This window comes from Vanellus vanellus, assembly GCF_965231255.1.
Source record: "Vanellus vanellus genome assembly, chromosome: 2".
In the NCBI taxonomy this organism is placed as follows: domain Eukaryota; kingdom Metazoa; phylum Chordata; class Aves; order Charadriiformes; family Charadriidae; genus Vanellus; species Vanellus vanellus.
The window spans coordinates 116,495,565-116,514,979 of NC_138906.1; the positions used below are offsets into that span (position 1 = coordinate 116,495,565).

The window sequence follows — 19,415 nt, forward strand, 5'->3', positions numbered from 1 at the left end:
GCAGCCCGGGGGAAGTCAGCGAGGAATGGATGGAGGGAGTTTATTATTATTTTTTTTTTTTTTTTTTTATATGAGTCATGTTGAAGATGGAGCTTCGGTCCGTGTGCCTGAAGCCACAGCTGGCGACTGCTGAGTTAACAGGTTCATAGTGTCACGGCAGTGAGGTAACCAAAGCCTGATCATCTGCTACCATACTGCCCAAATTCAGTGTCAGGTATTATCCTTACACTCAGGCTTCCTCATGTTTCACTTAAGGCATCAGAAAAATTCGAGTTTGCATCTTTAAGTCTCCTGCATGAACAAGACTTAACACCTTTCATAGCCATAGATTAGAAACCCCCTGGAAGATGCATTATAGAATCATAGAATGGTTTGGGTTGGAAGGGACTTGGAAGATCACCCAGTTCCAACCCTCTGCCATGGGCAGGGTCACCTCCCACTAGACCAGGTTGCTCAAAGCCCCATCCAGCCTGGCCTTGAACACTTCCAGGGATGGGGCAACCACAACTTCCCCAGACAACCTGTTCCAGTGCCTCACCACCCTCAGAGCAAAAAATTTCTTCCTAATATCGATTCTAAATCTACCTTCTTCCAGTTTGAAGCCATTCTCCCTCATCCTGTCACTCCATGCCCTTGTAAAAAGTCCTTCCCCATCTCTCCTGTAAGCCCACTTTAAGTACAGGAAGGCCACTATAAGGTCTCCCCGAAGCCTTCTCTTCTCCAGGCTGAACAACCCCAACTCTCACAGCCTCTCCTCATAGGAGAGGTGTTCCAGCCCTCTGATCATCTTTGTGGCCCTCCTCTCGACCCACTCCTATTCTTGCTTATATTTTCTTCATGAAAACAGTGCAAAGGATAACACTAATTTTTTTTTTTTTTTTGCTTTCTTCATTTACGGATGTAGGATCTCAAAGAAATTGACGTACAAGCTCTTTTTAGTGCTCCCCTGAGGATGGGGTCTGAAATGCCTTCAGAAGAAGCTGCTTGGTTTTAGCCCAAGACTGCTTTTGCATTTTTGAAAATTTTCTGAACCTACTGCTTATTCACATCTTGCGTATTGAAGTCCCATATAAATCACTTGAGCTTCAAGAAGCTGTTGTTTAGTACACAAAAGGATTCTGAAACATTGTCAGATGGGAAAGCGGCACTATCAGTTCATCATTCTATCAATTCCTTTCCTACCTGCTGTCAGTTTTGTTGGTATACAGTCAGTATCTTGGTAAACAGTAACTCCTAAGGAGGTAGGGAAAAAATAGATGAACAGGCTTTTGCTGAAATTACGAATTATATTTACAAATGTAAATGGATTATGTTTGGGCACTGTACATACTGAATTTACTACATAATCTAGAAGTTGCAGTCCCAAATTTGAAGGGAGACACTTTAATTGCTAAAAGGCACAACTTTCTTTCCCTGCCCGCCCCTCAAACCAGAAAAGTGATTTCATGAGGTCTGAGAATTTGGCCTAATTAGCTCGTAAGAATACTTCCCTGATTCATTTTAATATTGCTTTTCTAAAATTTGCCTCAAAATGCAATGGAAAAAAGTATTAAACTTTGCTGAATTGAAAGCACGAGCTTTTTAATGGAAAAAGTTTTGGTGAAACATTCTCTGTACTTACTAGATGTGTCACATAGTTTCAGGATAATTATATGCAAAGTGTGAGTGGGCAGGAAAGCAGTAGAAACACCAAGATAGTAATAGAGTTATTAAAATACTCCATGATAATCTTGAACAACTGAATTGTGTGTTGAAATTTAATTATTAAAATAGTTATTTGATATCTTAATTTAAAATCCTTTCATCAGTTACTTTAAATTGAACTACTGCTGCAAACATGCAACTCTATTGTATTGTTTTTCATGCTATTACAAAGGTGTTATATGAAACCTGTCACCGTGTATGTTGTTCCCAGTGTTTAACTTCCAAGAGAATAGATCAAGTAATATTACTCACCCAGTATGAGATCAGTTCTCACTGATGAAATCGTCTGTCTGCCTCTCTCCCTCTCTCTCTTAAAGCTTTTGTTTTCAATTTGTCACATCATAATGGAATGAGAAGCGGTTGTTAAATGCAGACCATGTAAATCTGTACAATGCTTTTACAAATGGTTCAATTTTACTTGATTTCAGCATTCATGATACCACTAAAGAAATTTAAAGAGGAAAAAAGGGATTTGTTTTGTCCATTATAATATTTGGGGACTACTTTTTACTCATTGACATAAATCTTAAAGGGGAAAAAAAAGTAAAGGGTTGTTTTTTTTTTTTTTTCGGTGAATGTATTAGCTTGTGCTATGGCTCTTATTTAAGAAGATCTGCTGTGATGATCTCTTGGGTGAACAGGACTTTGTTTCTGTTGTTTAAACCTCCCTGTGGAGAGGATGCTGCTTGAGGATGGTACCTGTGAGCTGCCTGCAGCCTTGAACTGTGCTTAGTTCCCTGTGACTGTGCATCCCTGGCTGATGCTGGAGAAGAGCATGCCTGTAATCCCATTTCTTGCTGCCTTACAGACTGTTTCTGAGAGTACACTGAAGTCAGGGGCTGTTTCTTGAGCACGCAGGCTCCTTTCTTGAGTACAAAGGCTCCTCTGCGCTCTGATGGTGTTCCCTGACTGCACGTAGAGCTGTGCTTGCAGATCACTATCTGATGGGACAGCAGGCCTGGTCTTGAAGGCAGCCTTCGGGATCTTCTAGAAGAACAGTCCAGGCACATCCTAGGGAGAGCGTGTTCTGGGAAGTCCGAGGTTGAAATGAGTAGCTCTGCTGCTAAGTGGTTCATCCAGACTTTTGCCACCACATAGTGCCAAGTGTGTCCGGAGTGAAGGAGTTCTACAGCTGCTGTGCAGAGGGAGCGTGCCCTGCCTGCTGTCCTGTGCGCAGGCAGCGCACTGCGAGAGCGCCGGGGGCCGGGGAGTTCCCAGGCTGTGGGATGGGATGCTCAGGGGGTACTGTACCGAGAAATAGTGCCACCTAGTGATGAGCTTCAGTTTTATACAGCGTATGTTTTGTGGGCTGGAAAAAAATGCTTGCACTACCACATCCAAGACTGTATGCCCCAAATTTGTTTATTTCTCAGTACCGCATAATTTCCTGCATAAACCATACAGAATAGAAATTAATCCATCCATTCTGAAAATGTGATTTTTTTAAAATGCCGAGCTCTTAACTACTTCAGTTTTCTTCTTTCTACTACGTTTTCCTTCAGTGCTCCCACCTTCTTTCTCATTTATGTCAGTCTTGTTTAAGAAAAAACCCTTTTAAGTAAAATGTGTAAAATTTTCCTATCCTTTCCATCTAAAATTCTCAAATACTTTGGTGCTGTTGAAATGTTTTCCTAGACTTGTTTTCTTTAGACTATCTAAAAGCCTTCAAAATTATCTGTTTCATACTCAAGTTCTAAGGCAACAGACAGCAAGGAATTTACGGTAAACCTTTTCCCTCCTTTAATTTAATTGTCTCCATTCCCTCACCTCTGCTGAGTTATGATGACAGTGCAAATATTTGTGATTAACTCAGTTGCTTAATGAAGCAGAATCAGTGTGTCATATGATGTTTCTTTATTAATCTCATTAATGTTACAGGAATAGCTGCCCTGGCTTGCAGTGAAAGTCTGCCTAGTCCAGTGTGCCCTAGTTGTAAAGAGATGCATATTCTGGATGTGGAAAGCAGGGAGCAGAGTCTCATCCATCCTTTGGTGAGCTGCCATTCCCATGGACTGTGTCCGCGCTGTTTGCTTCACAAGGCAACTGCGCTCAAAAAGTGGGGGCCAGGGGATTGGTCTACTTGTTTGCGGTCATAGTGTACCGCTGGCTCGCTGCAAGGCCAGAAAAAATACCAGGATCATCCCCAGTGCCTGCATTTGGCCCTACATACCAGCGAGGAGCAGAGCCAGCCTGTCAGGATTGCTCAGGCTGGAGTTTTGCTCAACATTCAGATTTTGCTGCCTCCTAAGAAGGTGAGAACCACGAAGCTGCGGTTAAATGAGGTTGTCCAAGTCTCACCCTGATTTTTCAGCAAGTCAGAATTGGCCCATAAAGTGGGGAAGGGGGAGCCCAGCAGCTGTGTCTTCTTCCTGCTTCTTGCATTTCTAGGTGGAGCACCACTGGGATGTGTCTACTGGCTCCTTGGATGCTTTCAGCAAATAATAGATGCTGTGAGGTCTACCCTAGCAGGTCCCTGGAAGGTTTTATTGGTTGGTTTGTTTGTTTGTTTGTTTTTTCCTGAACCTTGGAATCCTCAGTTTTTTTTTTTAAATCTCTTTCTCTGTAGTTCCTCTTCTTTTTGGAGGAGAGTGAGCACTGGGCACTTTTAGCCTATTCTTAAGGGGAGAGCAGCAGCAATGGCCATATGTAGGTATGGAGGGAAGAGTAAGAGTTGGGGAAGCCTGTGATGTCCTCTCAGAATCCTCTCCCTCTCTTCTATGTTTAACTCATGGAGGGGTAAGCCACCCTGAACCAGATGTGGTATTCAGTAACCCATGATGAATTACTTTCATGAGCTTGCCTAATATGTAGTCCTTGCATTGATGTAAATTTAGCATCCACAGTATCCTTTGCAGGTGTTTTTGGATTCCTTTGCTATTCCGTTGCTATTTCTTACATGAAGATCTTTACCTTACTGATTTTGAACCTACTTATTCCTATTTTTATTCAATGCTATAGACTTTATTTTGGAAAAAAAGCTAAGGCTGAATTGTGTGTCCACCTCTTTTTGTGTTACTTTTGCTTCTAGAGAACTCTTGAGAGTTCTCTCAGCTGGAGCGCAGAGTCCCGCTTAGGTAATTTTTCTTGTACAGAGGCTATTCCATACCTTTGGTCATCATAGAAATAAGACTAAGGATAAGCATAGGAAACAAACAAAAGAGTATAAAAAGGGAGACTAGATGAGAAAGCATATTTGTGATTTTCACATTGAATTAAGAATTAAAAACGCACGAAAGTTGGATGGTTTTGCCAGTTAAGAGATTTTTATGAGCGTATTATCACTGTTCAGCAAAAGTAGCAAATGCTATTTGCAGAGGTTAAGTATTGACAGCACAATCAAATATTTTCACATTTTGTTCTAAGTCTCTTCTAGGTCAAAACAGTCATTTAACAAAAGCGTTTTGACTGTCAGTTGCTTCACCTGGTATTTTGGCTCATCCCTCTGCCTTTCCATCCCTTCTTCCCTGATTCCAGCTGGCATTTGTTGTCTCTGTCACGCTATCCCAAGCGCAGTGCTGTATCAGTCATACTTTTTGTGATGCTGGGAGTGTCCCAGAGTTGTTCGGGAATTTCTCCAAAAATAGCTCCAGCGCTGTGATCCAAAGGGAAAAACCTTTGAGGAGTCATGAGTGAAAGCAGGGATTCTGAATGCATGTCTTCACTTGGGTCTCTTGGAGGGCCTCAGAGCAAGACTTCTAACCAGCTGCAGGGTATTCCCTGTTTTCATTCAAAGACCTCATCAATAAAAAGAGTAAGTTACTGCTTTCCCAGATGGTCCCTGCCACAGTATCGATGCTGAAGCATGAAAGGTAAAGGCTCTCAGAGAATGCACCAGAGCCTAGAGAAAAAAAGATATATTCTTTCTCAATATTGAAAATAAGAAATAGCTCTGTTTTGACTTTCTGGTAACTTCCAGCATGCATAGCCGAGGAAAAGGCGAGAACGTAAGTTCTCTAGCGCTTTATATGACAATGATATGCCAAGGCCAAGGACAAAGCAGAGAAATGTAATGGAATATAAATAAAATAAAGTCAGTCTCTGAAGTGGTGTAAAACAGGAGAAAAAGAAAAACCCCAATATATTTTTTTTAAATCTGCAGCTCAATCACTGTACGTATAGGCGCTGAAACATATGTGACACAGTATCAAGGGACTGGACTCAGCAGACAAGACTTGCATTCCCAAGTCCAAAGTCCTTTATGTATAAGAACACAAATTTCAAAATAAAGAAAAATTTAAGAAGTACATCTTGGGCTGTTGATTTCTGCCAGGTTTTTGTCCCTTGTTACCTTTTCTCTATGATAAAGAAGTCACTGTACTGCCACTTGTGCTCTATGTCCATTGTTTTTTATCCCAGCTGGTAAACTGCAATAATTTTAGCCAAATCTTTGTGGGTTTCTCCCCCCTTTTTGCAATAGTTTTAAACACAAATATTGCCAGACACAGTGGTTCCACAATGTTTATCAGTGAAATGCAAAAATAAGTGTTGATAAGAAATTCCTTAGTAAGAAGAGAGACCTTCAGTCTTTCAAACACATCTAATTAATTCTGCTAAACTAAGGACATAGATACGTGCCTTCTCCTCGCATGTTAAATTAGTGTTTGTGTCTATCTGTCAATGTGTATGTTCAAATAAGGAAGGAAATGAAATGTGCTCAATGCTTGGCCGAAGGCCTAAAATTTTTTTTTTTTTTTTTTTTAAACATACCCAGAAAACAAGAAGGAACTTATTTAGTCAGGTGTTTGACATACAAAGCAAGCTGTTATCAGTTTTCTGATTAGCTGATGCCTATGCAAGTTTGGTTGGCTGGTGGAGCACTTTCAAAATCAACATGCTTCTTGTGGGGTGGTAATATGTTACCAGTATAAAACCTATTGCGTTAGAGATGGTTAGCTCACAGCTAAGGAAGAAGAATTCAATAGAGAAAAAAACAACAGTTATCTGTTAGATCCAGTGCTCAGTCAAGGCTCAAGTTACTTGTGTCTCATGACAACTCTATTTTAGCAAATACTAAGGGCTTGCAGACCTCATTTTACCCCCACTTACTTGAATATGCTAGACAGAGGCTGGAAATTATTGTGAAATGCTGTCTTTTAAGTCCCAAGGAGCTATGTCCACAACATTCATAAGGAAAAAACAAACAAACAAACAAAATGTAGTTCAATATTTTGTGAGGTTGTACTCACTGATACCCTAAAATAGTCAAAGTGAGGAAATTACAAATTAAGGATTAAATAAACCTTGCAAAATTGAACAGCGGCAGCTTACAAGCATGCTAAAATGAATGCTGCTGTCATGCACCTTCTGCTCCTTTCTGCACGGATATTAAAGTTAGTCTTGACCTGCCTAATCCTGTAGTATTTGTAACTGACTCCCAAACTTTATCGCAGTGCAAGGCTGGTTTACTAAGGGACGGAATCACAGCTGCATGTCAGAGGAGTCTGTGCGCAGCAAGCAGTTGGGATTTTCCAGGAGGTAGTTTGATTTCCTGCTTTCCTGTTAATCACATGCTTCTGAGACACACGTAAACAGCTTCCCTTAGATATACTACATTCCAGCAAACTGCATGACCCCTTAAACCCTGTGATGCAATGTCTATTATGTATGATCTGTTCTCTAGGGAATATCACACATTTGGTCTCAGAAGATTCCTTGGCAGTATTTCTCTCTGTATTGTTGAAATTTGCAATACAAGTTATTTTTTTAAAAGTCTAGCACAGGGATTCGTGAAGGATGTGCTACTGCAGCAGCCTGTGCACTTTGCACACAGCAACTGAGTTTCCTCCTACACAAAGTGAGTGGTCCCAGGAACAGTATGTGTACAGGCACACAGGCTGCAGAGGAAAATGGGAGGATCAGCCTCTTTTTTTCTTAAAAGTTTCCTATCTAATATATCAAAAGTTTAGGAAAACAGTGATCTCTATGGAGTTGCTGCTCAGAGCACAACAAAAATGAGCTGTGTGGAACTTATTTTTTTCCCCGGTAGGTATTGCTTTTCAACATTTCATGATAACTTACATTTAAGCTGCATTTTGAGAGGCATTTGCTGATCTCTGATTGCCTCTGTATTGTTCCCGGCTTCTATAATATCATTTCTGAGTTACTGGTATTCTAAATCATTTTTTGAAAGGAGGAGGTTATCTAAAAATGGCAGTAGAGTTTGAAAAATTAAGTAAGTAAGCCAAAATAGGAGCATGGATACACGGGCAATACCAGTGGCAGATTAACTGCTGATATCCAAAATGTTCCTGACTCTGATTATTACTCACCCGTTATTTGGACTTACATTGTCTGAATGCTTTCAGTGTGGTAAAAGAGCTATTTGTTGCCATTTGAAGTTCAGCAGAACATACCAAATGATAGGTAGTAATGTTACTGACAAGAAAAGGCCGTGGCCATGAGAAATGTGATGACAAGATTTCAGGTATTTTCCAGCTTTTGGAACCAATGCAGTGGGCAGGACACAAAGGTGTACTGTTACCGATGGATGTCCTGTAACAGGATGGGGCCCCTGTGTTACATTTCATTTCTCAACATAAGATAGTGATCCTAGAAACAAGCGATCTAAAGATAGTTCTTAGGTCAGTGGTGAAATGGATCCTTTACTTCAGAGCATACGAACACCACCTCTGTCTCTGTGACATCAGTTAGTTGCTGAGCTAGTATATTAAGCTGACTTCACATTGTGAAATGCTTCAGTCATCTGATCATTGCATGATAAAAGATGATTTTATTTGCTTAAATGCATTGTAAACAACAGAAACAAGTGTATCCCTAGTTGGTTGTAAAGCTGCATATGACAAATACCTCCAGCAACAGTCAGAGGAGGATGGGAAATAAAGCAGGAAAGCATATACTGGCAGCACTTCACACAAGCATTGTCCTCTTTGGAGATTTTGCATGCAGCTGCAAGAGCTCTTTGGCTTCAATTCGACCTTTGCGGATGTAGCCTCAGAACAGGGTAAATGGGTCATGTAAAATAAATCACTGCTTTTCAGTAGTGCTTCACAGGGCATTATATATCACTGTAGATGTAAGACTATTAAATGCATGCATCAGCCTATGAAAATAGTTTTTCATCATAAGCTTCATCTGGCATGCAGCTTGGAGACCATTATATGTGAACCCCAAGGGAGAAAAGATTAGCTTCCAAGATTTTGAATGCAAAATGGTAAATCTAAGTCATCAGAATTTTAAGCTGTTTCAGTGACCAAAGTTATTTTTATTTTTGGAAGTGGATTATTGATGACACATCCCTACAGCCCTCAGCACGCAACCTCAGCTGTCCAGACATTCCTCACTGCCTAGCTACAAAATGCATCTGATGCTCTTATATGGTCTCTTGGCTGGGTCTGTAGGTCCCATAGCCTTCCAGCAGTTGAGGGGTTTGTGCCCACTCACAGGTTAAGTGGTCTTCTACATTACAATAGAGGTACTAGGGAAACCTGAACTTGGAAGGTCATCATCAGTTAGATGCAAAGATCCTTGGAAGTTCTTCCTCAATAACATGACTTCCTGAATAGGTATCTGTACCTTAATACAGTTTCCTGTCCCTACACCCTAATCAGAGAGCAGCACCCACACAGTGCCATAAGGAACAAAGCAGCTACGTCCCACATTTCATCTGGCTGTTCAAAAATTAAGAGCAGCAGTACAAAAGATTTTGAAGTGGGCAGTTTACGCTCAAGAGGATACCAGATTCTTTTTTATGTAACTCACATTTATGATTTTAAAGTCACTACTTCAAAACTTTTTTCCAGCAAGAAAAATGCAGCTGGCTTGTCTGCCAGTTTTGCAGTATGACTAACATACCAACACCTAAAATTTACTGAGAAGGCAGGATCAGGAAGAGGGACCCAGTGTTCATAACAGAAGAAAACCGATCATCTGAATCTTACCCCATTTAGAAATTCAAAGGGAAAAAATAATCAAGATAGTCTAGCATCTATCCTTAGTGCAGCCTGCTTGCATGTACACACACAATATTGAATTACACAGATGTGACAAAATCAGTCTAAAGAAGTGACAGTGTAACTGTTCTTTGACTTAATGTTACCTAGCAACATTTCAACAAGACCGTGTTTCCTAGATCTCCACACTGTTGTCTTTGTCACATGGGAAGTGTAGGTGACAACTTCCATACATGCTTGTAAACTACCTTCTTAAAAAAAAAAAAAAAATTGAAAAATCAGCTGTTGCTGGAACCTTGCAGGCATCCCATGAATAAACACCTCAGCAACCACACCAAAGAGCACTGAGATAGTTTAAAGACAAACTTTTGAGAAAAGAAGCAGGTGTGGCACTCTGAAGTAGTATAGCAGAGAAGATAGTCTGGGTAGGAGAAAAATTGAAGCTAAGTTCCAGTTAGCAGATAAAACACAACATTGGCAAAAGAATGGCTGAAAACTCATTTTAATTAAGCCCAGGAGTCGAAGAAACCACCCAAGAAGAAAAAAAAAAAGTAAAAAATAATCAAAGTATGCCTACTGAGTATACTTTGTCAAGTTAACTTAAAGCTAGATCCAGAATATCTTCAAGAACTGCCATACTGGGAACACAAGCAAGATTAAGTAACCAAGCCTTTATGCTACCACACAGGAAGCAAAACAAACCCTCCTAAAAGTATAAGCTGTAACATACAACCTTTACAAACCCTTTGGTGAAGTAAAATCCCTATTCCTTGGGGTCTTAAGTCCCCAAGGGCATGGTTCTGGATAAGGTCATCACTTCAATTGATAAATACATAGGTAAGAGAAACTTCCCTTATGCTTTTCAGCTTGCAGTATCCAAGAGAATGAGACACACGGAAGGACACGATCATGCTAAGAACTAAGAGAACCACCCTTCTCTTTTCTTGGTGTTTGAGGCATCAGCACAGCTGGTTTTGACTGAGTAAGTCTTGCTTGCGTAAAAGCCATGTTAACAACATAGCTGAGGAAAATGTATGATCTTTTAAAAAAATTAGGGGGACTTTTGCACGTATAGAGTTTTACCAAGTTAATTCTCAGAACTACTGTGCTCACATTCTCCCATGCAAATTAAAAGCTGCAGAACAGTAAAGCTTTATGTAGGTTTTCTGGCCATGTATTGCTGTTAATTAGTGCCAGCAGAGACACTGTAGCTCAGAGACAGATTCCTTTATACCAGCTTCCTTCAGCAGAAGGGAAAAAATATGCCTAATTCCTACTTATTGCCAGCATAAAAATTTAGCAAACAGGGATGCAAGCTTTGACATTAAAATATTGCTAAAAAACCTGTCAATATTAAAAGGAAATAAAAGCTGAGCATGATATCTGTTAAGAATCATAAGCGTTCTCCGCTGGCCATGAGGCAATTTTTAAAATCTTCCCTAACGATTTCTTTGACTAACTACTTACACCAGTCACATCCCACTTCAAAAACGTGAGATAAGAGATTTGTACAGCTGCATTTTTCAAGACACCAGCATATACTGCTGGGAACATTTCAGAACTGCGTGACACTGCACAAAACATCGTGAAAATAAGTTTTCTAGCTTGACTTGCAATTGCAAGTAAAATACAATTAATACACCTGAATTTGTAAAGGCATAATAGAAATGTCATTCTTCAAGAAAGAATTTGAGGTGTTTTATCTATATAGCAATCTTTATTTCAAAATGGCATTTATTACAAAAATGTAAAAATCCAGATAAATCAGAAATACTGAGATTATTTTCCTGGACTATCAAGCCCATTGATCTTTGTCCCCATATCCTTTTCCTCACAATATTTTCCCCACTTCCAGTCTGATTACACAGGTGCAAATGTGCCTAATTGGCCTGGAATAGATAAATACATTGAGAAAGGCAAAAGCTGTAAAGCTAAATGCATGCAACACTTTCCATCAGGAAGAAACCCTCAAAAATAAACATAAGTGTAAAGTAGAAATAATCTGCAGGTATCTAGGGATTTGCTCAGTCATCCTTGTCTTTCGCTCCATGTTTCAGGATGCGCGTGAATTCAATGTAGTTGAAATTCCCCTTTTTGTCGATGGGTGCCTCTCTGTACAGCTCATCTACCTCTTCATCTGTGAACCTGTCTCCCATTGTTGTCAGCAGCTCTCGCAGGTAGTCCTCCTGAATGAACCCTAGGACACAACGTAAGAGGACATAAGAAAAACAAGTTTTTACATTTATCTGCTAATAGATGGATGATAATTTGTTTGAATTCTTTGTTTCAATTAGACCTACAGTCTTTGTCGCCAAATAAAAAAAAGCCATTAAAGCCTATTACTATAATTGCCAAATAATTACAAACATTCAATCAAGTCAAGCCTCTTAGTTAATTTGCATGGTCTCACTACTTCAAGTAAAGGCTGTTTTATGATTTGCCTGTGTTGTTTCAAAGAACATACGAATTTGTCAGTATACATATTGGCCTTTCTTCCCAACAGCAAGGCTATACTCCTGGTAGTAGAGAGCCTTCTAACAACTGTGCATTTTACACAAAGGGGATCCATTTGTCTAGAATATTCTTAATGAAAACCACTTAAAAAAAAAAAAAGAGATGGAACTTGATAACTTGACTACCAATATTCAACAAGTACATGAAACACATGGAAGTTTGACGTATTTCAATAATTTTAAATTGATCTTACATCAGTGACAAAACTCAGATTTACTAGTCTGGTTGCAAAGACATTGTTTATTAAACAAGCAGCCTTATATAAATTGTGATTCCTTCTATCACCACTCTTGTGAGTCAAACAAGGTTTTTCTTATATTAATTTTCTTCTCCATTAGGTGCAGCTTAACATAGGGATGGTGGATACAACTCGCTGACAGAAAACAAGCTCTTCATAAGAGCACAACAACTTTGAGGACAAGGATTCCCCTTATAAAAGTTGCCCCAAAGCTGAATTTTAAGTTAAGAAAAATATAGGACCCTGGTTCCTGATGAACATCTTTTTTTACTTTCTCCTGTCTTGAACAACAGAACCAAAGTGCCAGAAGTTCCGGATTTAAAATGTTATACTGTTTGAAAAAGTAATTTCAGCTGCTGAGGATACATGGCATGATTTTTAGTTTGCAGAAATCTGAATATTCAGAGCTAAATTCATCACCACTTCTATGAATGCAAGTACTTATTGTTACAAAAGTAAGTAGAAGTAATACACCCAACATGGTAATTTTACCCACATACCTGTTGCTTCTTCATCAAAGCAAGCAAAAGCATTCCTGATGACATCTTCTGGATCAGTGCCATTTAACTTCTCACCAAACATTGTGAGGAACATTGTGAAGTTTATGGGGCCTGGAGCTTCGTTCATCATGGCATCCAGGTATTCATCCGTTGGATTCTTTCCTACAAGTAAAGGGATTCATAGTTAGTTTAGCTTTCAAACTAAAAGAAAACTTAATCTGAAAAGCATAATACAAACTGGGACACCTCGCATAAGCTATCCCAAGCTCAGTACTTCAATTTTAATAGCACAAGTTTGCTTGGCAACCATAAACAGAAAAGTGACATTACCAAGGGAGGCGAGCATATCGTGCAAGTCCTCTTTGTCAATGAAGCCGTCCCTGTTCTGGTCGATCATGTTGAAGGCCTCCTTGAATTCTTGAATCTGCGACTGATCAAACATTGCAAATACATTGGAAGTGGCACGCTGTGGGCGCTTCTTGGTGGTCTTCGTCTTTGCCCTTTTGCTAGACATGTTGGCTGTTGGTTCTAGGGAGACAGAAACATATCCAAGATTTAGTCTTATTAAAATCAGATTGCAAGTTCCTGGGGGAGAGATGGATAAAGGAATATCAAATTCCATGTTATAAGCATATACCACAAACTACACATTTATTTTAGTAGCTCCTGCTCTATTTTCTTTAATTTGGACTTCACTTGCTATTAAGTATAATGTCTTTCAGGCCAACAGCAGGCTACATTAAAAAACAAATCAAATCATAGTTCCCAAAATGAAACTCACACAGTGCTTGTATTGCTGATTCAATGCTCTATCTGCATCTTTCACAAATTAAGATGACTACATACTTAGCAGTTTAGGAGGCACTATTGACCTATCACATAGATGGATACAGGCTGCTAACCCAGCATAGTATGTAGTGGTTAAATAAATCAAGCAGTATGCTAAACTAATATTTGGGAGTATTTTAGGCTGTTAATATCTATTTGTTAGATTAGCTGCTCTTAAAGGAACAGTAGGTCTCAGAACACAGAATGACCCTGACAAGAACCTAATGTTTTTGTGAAGATCATTGTATGATACTGGAGCTGGGAGACAGATCTGCCAAAGAACTCTTACTAGAGTGCTTTCAAAGTCAGCTAGAGGATTGTGTGTGTTAGAAAAAGGACACTAACATGGTTCGAAAGCACTACCTTGCTATTCTCTTACACAATGGAACTATTACACAATACATCGGCAAATGCAAGCATACTCTTTTTTAAATGAACTGATGATGTAATAGTATTAAAATTCTGAAGATTGTTTCTTTTAAATTATCAACCCTTTAAAACATTTATATATTCTCTTAGAATCTTTACATAGTTTCATGTATCACAAATATACTAATTTAATAATTTCCCTTGAGCTGTCAAATGAAGAAATAAACGTGGTAGTTTACATGTTATAACACTAATATAATCAGGGTAGAAGTGAGGCTTTCAAGTTAACTGCTTCTTTTTAGCTGAGAAGATACATTTAGTCTTCAAATATGGTTGATGGTACAAACACAAAAAGCTGAGTCATTCACTGAAATGCAAACACAAAGACCTCGAGACTACTATTGGATCAAAGTAAGGTAGACCCTGTTTAATGTTGTTTCTAGAAGTCTCGTACACTTCTATGCTTTAATCTAATGCAAGCAATCTACGCTGCTAAAATCTTTTATTATGCCCAAACCAAATGTTGTGCAAACCAGATTCCTTCTGTGCTTGATTTTGAATTTTACAGGAAGTACCTGCAGCAATTGTCCTGAAAGATGACAAATTTAAGCTTCACCTGTATTCACAAGAATGCCAACATTTGAAATTTATACTGAGTATTAATTTTAACTTTAAAAAAAAATTACCTGGTCAGAAATGCAGTTCTAATCAGAGTCACAGCACAGCTCTAATAGTTTCTCAGATAGTTCACCTAAAGTTACTATATTTTGTTAGACTTCTGAAATGCAAAACTGAAGTCACTAACTTAAAAAAGGGAGTAAAATTAAGCAGTTACTCCCTTACATAGTCAATTAATCCAATACTCAAGAAAAAAAACAGTTAGTTTCTTGTTTTTAATTAAAGACATTTTACCTTGCTTTGTATCAGATACAGGACATGCTGTACCAAGCATCTGGATCATAAAAGGATATTCCATGGTTATGTCCTTCTCAGTCTTTCTACAAACAGTGTTACTGATTTCGCTTGCTAATTCCACACTTTTAAATCCTACATGCATATACAACGTTCTTCTGACGTATTAAAAAAAACCCATTATGTCCTGAACTAAAAATAGCCTATGAAATGCAACTACACATCATTCAAGAACACTGAAGTTCTCTTCATTGCATTCACTAACCACAAGCTATCCGAGATGTTTGGCCTCCAACAACAGTTCAGCAAATAAATATAAACTCCTGACATCTAGATATTTATGAAGACAGCTGACAAAGGTAGTTTGCTTTCAAGCTACACTCAAGGGTTATGCATAACTTCAGTCTTTTTCTTACCTCTATAAAAACACTCATTACTGTTAAACTTTGAATTATTGATTAGAAGTTCCACTACCCAGAATAGAGTTACACTGTATCTGTTAATAACTGTTCTCTGAAATAATTTATAGTTTTCAGGATATGGCCTATTACAAATAAACAAAAAAGTTTACTTTGCACATGCTGCAAGGCAGTGCTCCCAGCAAGCCACTACCCGCAACTCTCTAAGGTACAATTCAATCCTAATCAAGATGAGACAATAACAAGAGCAAACCACTGCTGACTGCAGCTATACATGGTGGGAAGAGAGCCCATTTCTTTTGTAATTCTGTTCAGCAGATTGCCATATCAAAATATCATACTACAGAAGATGAAAACTTTGCCCATGCTTGCATTACTATTTTCTAAGTTTCTCTCAACGGGGCTTGGGAGGCAGCCACGCAGAATACAGACAGCACAACTCTTTCACTTGAAGAGACCTGTCAGCCTGCATATAGAGAAACATTAGGTCTCACAAGACTGTAGTGCCTTTCAGCCCAAGTGTAGTGCAGCTATGCCTGAAATGGTACAAAAACTGGCTGGACAGCCAGGCCCAAAGAGTGTTGGTGAATGGAATTAAATTCAGTTGGCATCCAGTCACAAGTGATGTTCCCCAGGGCTCAGTATTGGGGCTGGTTCTGTTTAATATCTTTATCAATGACCTGGACAAGGGGATCGAGGGCACCCTCAGCAAGTTTGCAGACAACACCAAGTTGGGTGGGAGTGTTGATCAGCTTGAGGGTAGGAAGACTCTTCAGAGGGACCTGGACAGGCTGGACTGATGGGCTGACGCCAACAGTATGAGGTTCAACAAGGCCAAGTGCCAGGTCCTGCACTTGGGTCACAACTCCATGCAACGTTACAAGCTTAGGGAAGAATGGCTGGAAAGCCGCCTGGCGGAAAAGGACCTGGGGGTATTGGTCAACAGCTGGCTGAATATGAGCCAGCAGTGTGCCCAGGTGGCCAAGAAGGCATCCTGGCTTATATCAGGAATACTGTGGCCAGCAGGACTACGGAAGTGATCATCCCCCTGTACTCAGCACTGGTGAGGCCACATCTTGAGTACTGTGTTCAGTGTTGGGCCCCTCACTACAAGAAAGACACTGAGGTGCTGGAGTGCATCCAGAGAAGGGCAACAAAGCTGGTGAGGGGTCTCAAGCCCAAGTCTTATGAGGAGCAGCTGAGTGAACTGGAGTTGTTTAGTCTGGAGAAAAGGAGGCTGAGGGGAGACTTTATCGCTCTCTACAACTACCTGAAAGGAGGTTGTAGCCAGGTGGAGTTGGTCTCTTCTCCCAAGCAAGAAGTGATAGGACAAGAGGAAATGGCTTCAAGTTGCACCAAGGGAGGTTTAGACTGGGTATCAGGAAAAATTTCTTCACCAAAAGGGTTGTCAAGCACTGGAACAGGCTGCCCAAGGAAGTAGTTGAGTCCCCATCCCTGGGGGTATTTAAAAGACACGTAGACATGGCACTTATGGACATGGTTTAGTGGTGGACTTGGCAGTGTCAGGTTTGTGCTTGGACTGGATGAACTTAAAGGTCTTTTCCAGCCTAAATGATTCTATGAAATACTGCACTCAGTGCTAGGAAACTATTAGAAAGAGGGTGATAAATGGAAATACATTCAGAAGAACAAGGACATCAATCCAGTTAGCCAAAGAGATCAATTTATGATGAAGTTGTTCAAAGTGTTTAGACTTAGTGTTATCTCTCTGTGTACAACAGTGAGTGATGTAATGAGTAAGAGTGAACCTGATATGAGTCAAGCACTATCCCACTTTTCAAGAAAATAGGATTTCATCTGATCAAAAAAATGACCTGGTGGGTTTAAATCATGCTTTTATAATGAAATAGGGTAAGCATAGGCATAGAAGAATTTCAGTAAATAAAAAATGGAAATACTTCACATTAGATAGTACAGGTCATGATAGGCAGGTTTAGTCTGTTTAATGCTACGATGCACTGAATTGTCTCAGCCTTATTTTAGAAACTGTTTAAGGAACTTCTAAAGTAAGATCTTGCCTTTAAAACTTACCATAAAATACTTCCAAAAAACATAACCTTTATTTAGGAAGATTTTCACATATTAAAAAAATTAATAAATTGCACCCACTGGACTAGAGAGGTAGTAACAGCACTGTGCCATACATTCATTTGCTTAGTTGAGCAATAGCAATGGATATCAAACTACAGAAGCACAGAAAGTCATCTTCTACTCCTTACCTCTGGGAAAAAAACACGAGCCCTAGAAGGAGCCACAACTGAGCAACTGAAGAGCTTGAGCTAGACAGTAAGATGTGAAACTTTACAACCTGCTAACAGTGGTGCAAGTTTGCTTTGTTCAGAGGCAGTGAACAAACGTTATGCTTCAGAGAACAGCTTTGTGTTTCAACAGTTGTTTTATAATGACTATGAATGTCTATCAATCAAAATAAAAAAAAAAGACACACAAACAAAAAGCCCAGCACAACACAAACCCCACATCTGATAAAGTCTCTACATAAAATTTAGTATTGAATATTTTATTTTAACATTGTCAATTACTTGGGAACTTTATTAAACTAAAATAGAGTAGTCATCTTCTCTTAAATCATCAAATGCAACAGTCAGCCTCAAATCTAAATCCCAAGTTCTCTCCATGTAACCAATCACAGCACGCAGTACCACCACTCATCCATCACAGTCTGGGTGGCAGCAGGAAGGGATGACAAGACCAAGGCACTCCAGCACATCTGTGGCAACGGTCCATAAAGAGCAGATCACACTTCGGGGGACAAAAAAAAATAAATACCCTATGCAACTTCACCTAGTCCTGAAAGCCATCTTAATACGCTCCTCATTAGTAACTTTCCCTAAGCCCTTGTACAGGAGTCAAACCTGCCTCAAAACCTAGATTTTGTGACTCAACAAAGCCTCTGTCTGTAAGTTGGAGAGCAGAAACCACCATGAACTGTCCCCGAGGGCTTTGTTGCGGCCGTAACTACTTCAAAACGCAAACAGGACCGGACAAACTCAGGCTCACGACCCCTCCTGCCATCTTAACCTCTTCCAACCGCAGGAGCCTTCAGACCAGCCCTTCCCCTGCTCCTAACAATGGCGGGGAACCGGCTGGCAAGGGCCGAAGCGGCCGGAAGGCAGCCCCTCCCTCACCGGCGGGCTGCCCGTGCCCACAGGCGCTACTGCCGCCTGTGCCCGCAGCAACAGCCCCGGTGTATCGCTCCCCAGGCCGGCTCCCCGCTGAGGCAAGCGGCGCTCCAGCCTGGGCCCGGCACCGGCGAGGCGAGGGCGGGGCAGGGGGGTGCTGTCCCCGAAGCGAGCGACGCCGCAAGCGGCCCCCGGCTCGCCGCACCCCTCACCTATCCCCGGCTCCAGATGCCACGGGCGGTCGCTGGCGTGGCGTCCCGTCCCCCCTCCCCACCTCACCTGGCGGCTGCGGGAGAGGTTCCTCGTCCGAGCGCGGCGGGGAGCGGCTGCAGCGGCAATAGCACTTCCGGAGAGCCCAGGGCCGCCGCCCCGCCGGCGCAGAGGAAGGAAGGCGTGGGCGAGACCATCTGTGAGAAGAGGCGGGGGGGACGGTGGCGGGTGGCGACGAGACTCGTAGCTTCGACGGCACAGACCGTGCCAAGAGAAAGGTACTGATGGCGACTGTGTGTTTCGCGTTTCTTCACAGGGGTGTCGACCCTCCTCTGGAGGGGGGAGGTCAAGTTCCCGGGCTCGGCCTCTCTCCCCTCCCCGTCCCACCCCCGCGTTGGTACAGCCCGGTGCGGTCACCGCATTCCAGGGCCGGGGGGGCGGAGACAACGCCGCGTCTGCCCTTGTAAGGTAACGGCGGGAGTTTCCTGCTCGCCCGGCTCGCGGCGACGGGTGGGGTGGGGCGGGGCGGGGCGGGGCGGGGCGGGGCGGGGCGGGGCTGGGCTGGGCGAGGCCTTATCTCCCCGTCCCGCCCCCTGTCTCCCCCTCCCCGGGAGCCGCGGCTCCCTCCCGCTCTCCGTGGTGGCACCCAA

At 41.3% G+C, this 19,415-nt stretch overlaps 1 protein-coding gene across 1 annotated transcript; it reads right to left on the reverse strand.

Annotated features, from left to right (window-relative positions):
* Positions 1-10,100: 10,100 nt before the first annotated feature.
* On the reverse strand, positions 10,101-18,912 carry LOC309669022 (myosin regulatory light chain 2, smooth muscle minor isoform). Its single transcript, XM_082479590.1, has 4 exons — positions 18,835-18,912; positions 13,197-13,394; positions 12,867-13,028; positions 10,101-11,811 (listed from the first exon to the last, which is right to left on the reverse strand). The coding sequence occupies exons 2-4, from the start codon at positions 13,378-13,380 to the stop codon at positions 11,639-11,641; spliced, it is 519 nt and encodes a 172-aa protein (XP_082335716.1). The 5' UTR covers positions 13,381-13,394; positions 18,835-18,912; the 3' UTR covers positions 10,101-11,638.
* Positions 18,913-19,415: the final 503 nt, after the last annotated feature.

Coding starts and splice junctions, on each gene's coding strand:
- LOC309669022 (XM_082479590.1), bottom strand. CDS start 13,380: ATGTCTAGCAAAAGGGCAAAGACGAAGACCACCAAGAAGCGCCCACAG. Junction 13,029..13,196: donor CGATATGCTCGCCTCCCTTG/GTAATGTCACTT, acceptor CTTTACTTGTAG/GAAAGAATCCAACGGATGAA. Junction 11,812..12,866: donor CTTTGATGAAGAAGCAACAG/GTATGTGGGTAA, acceptor GTTGTGTCCTAG/GGTTCATTCAGGAGGACTAC.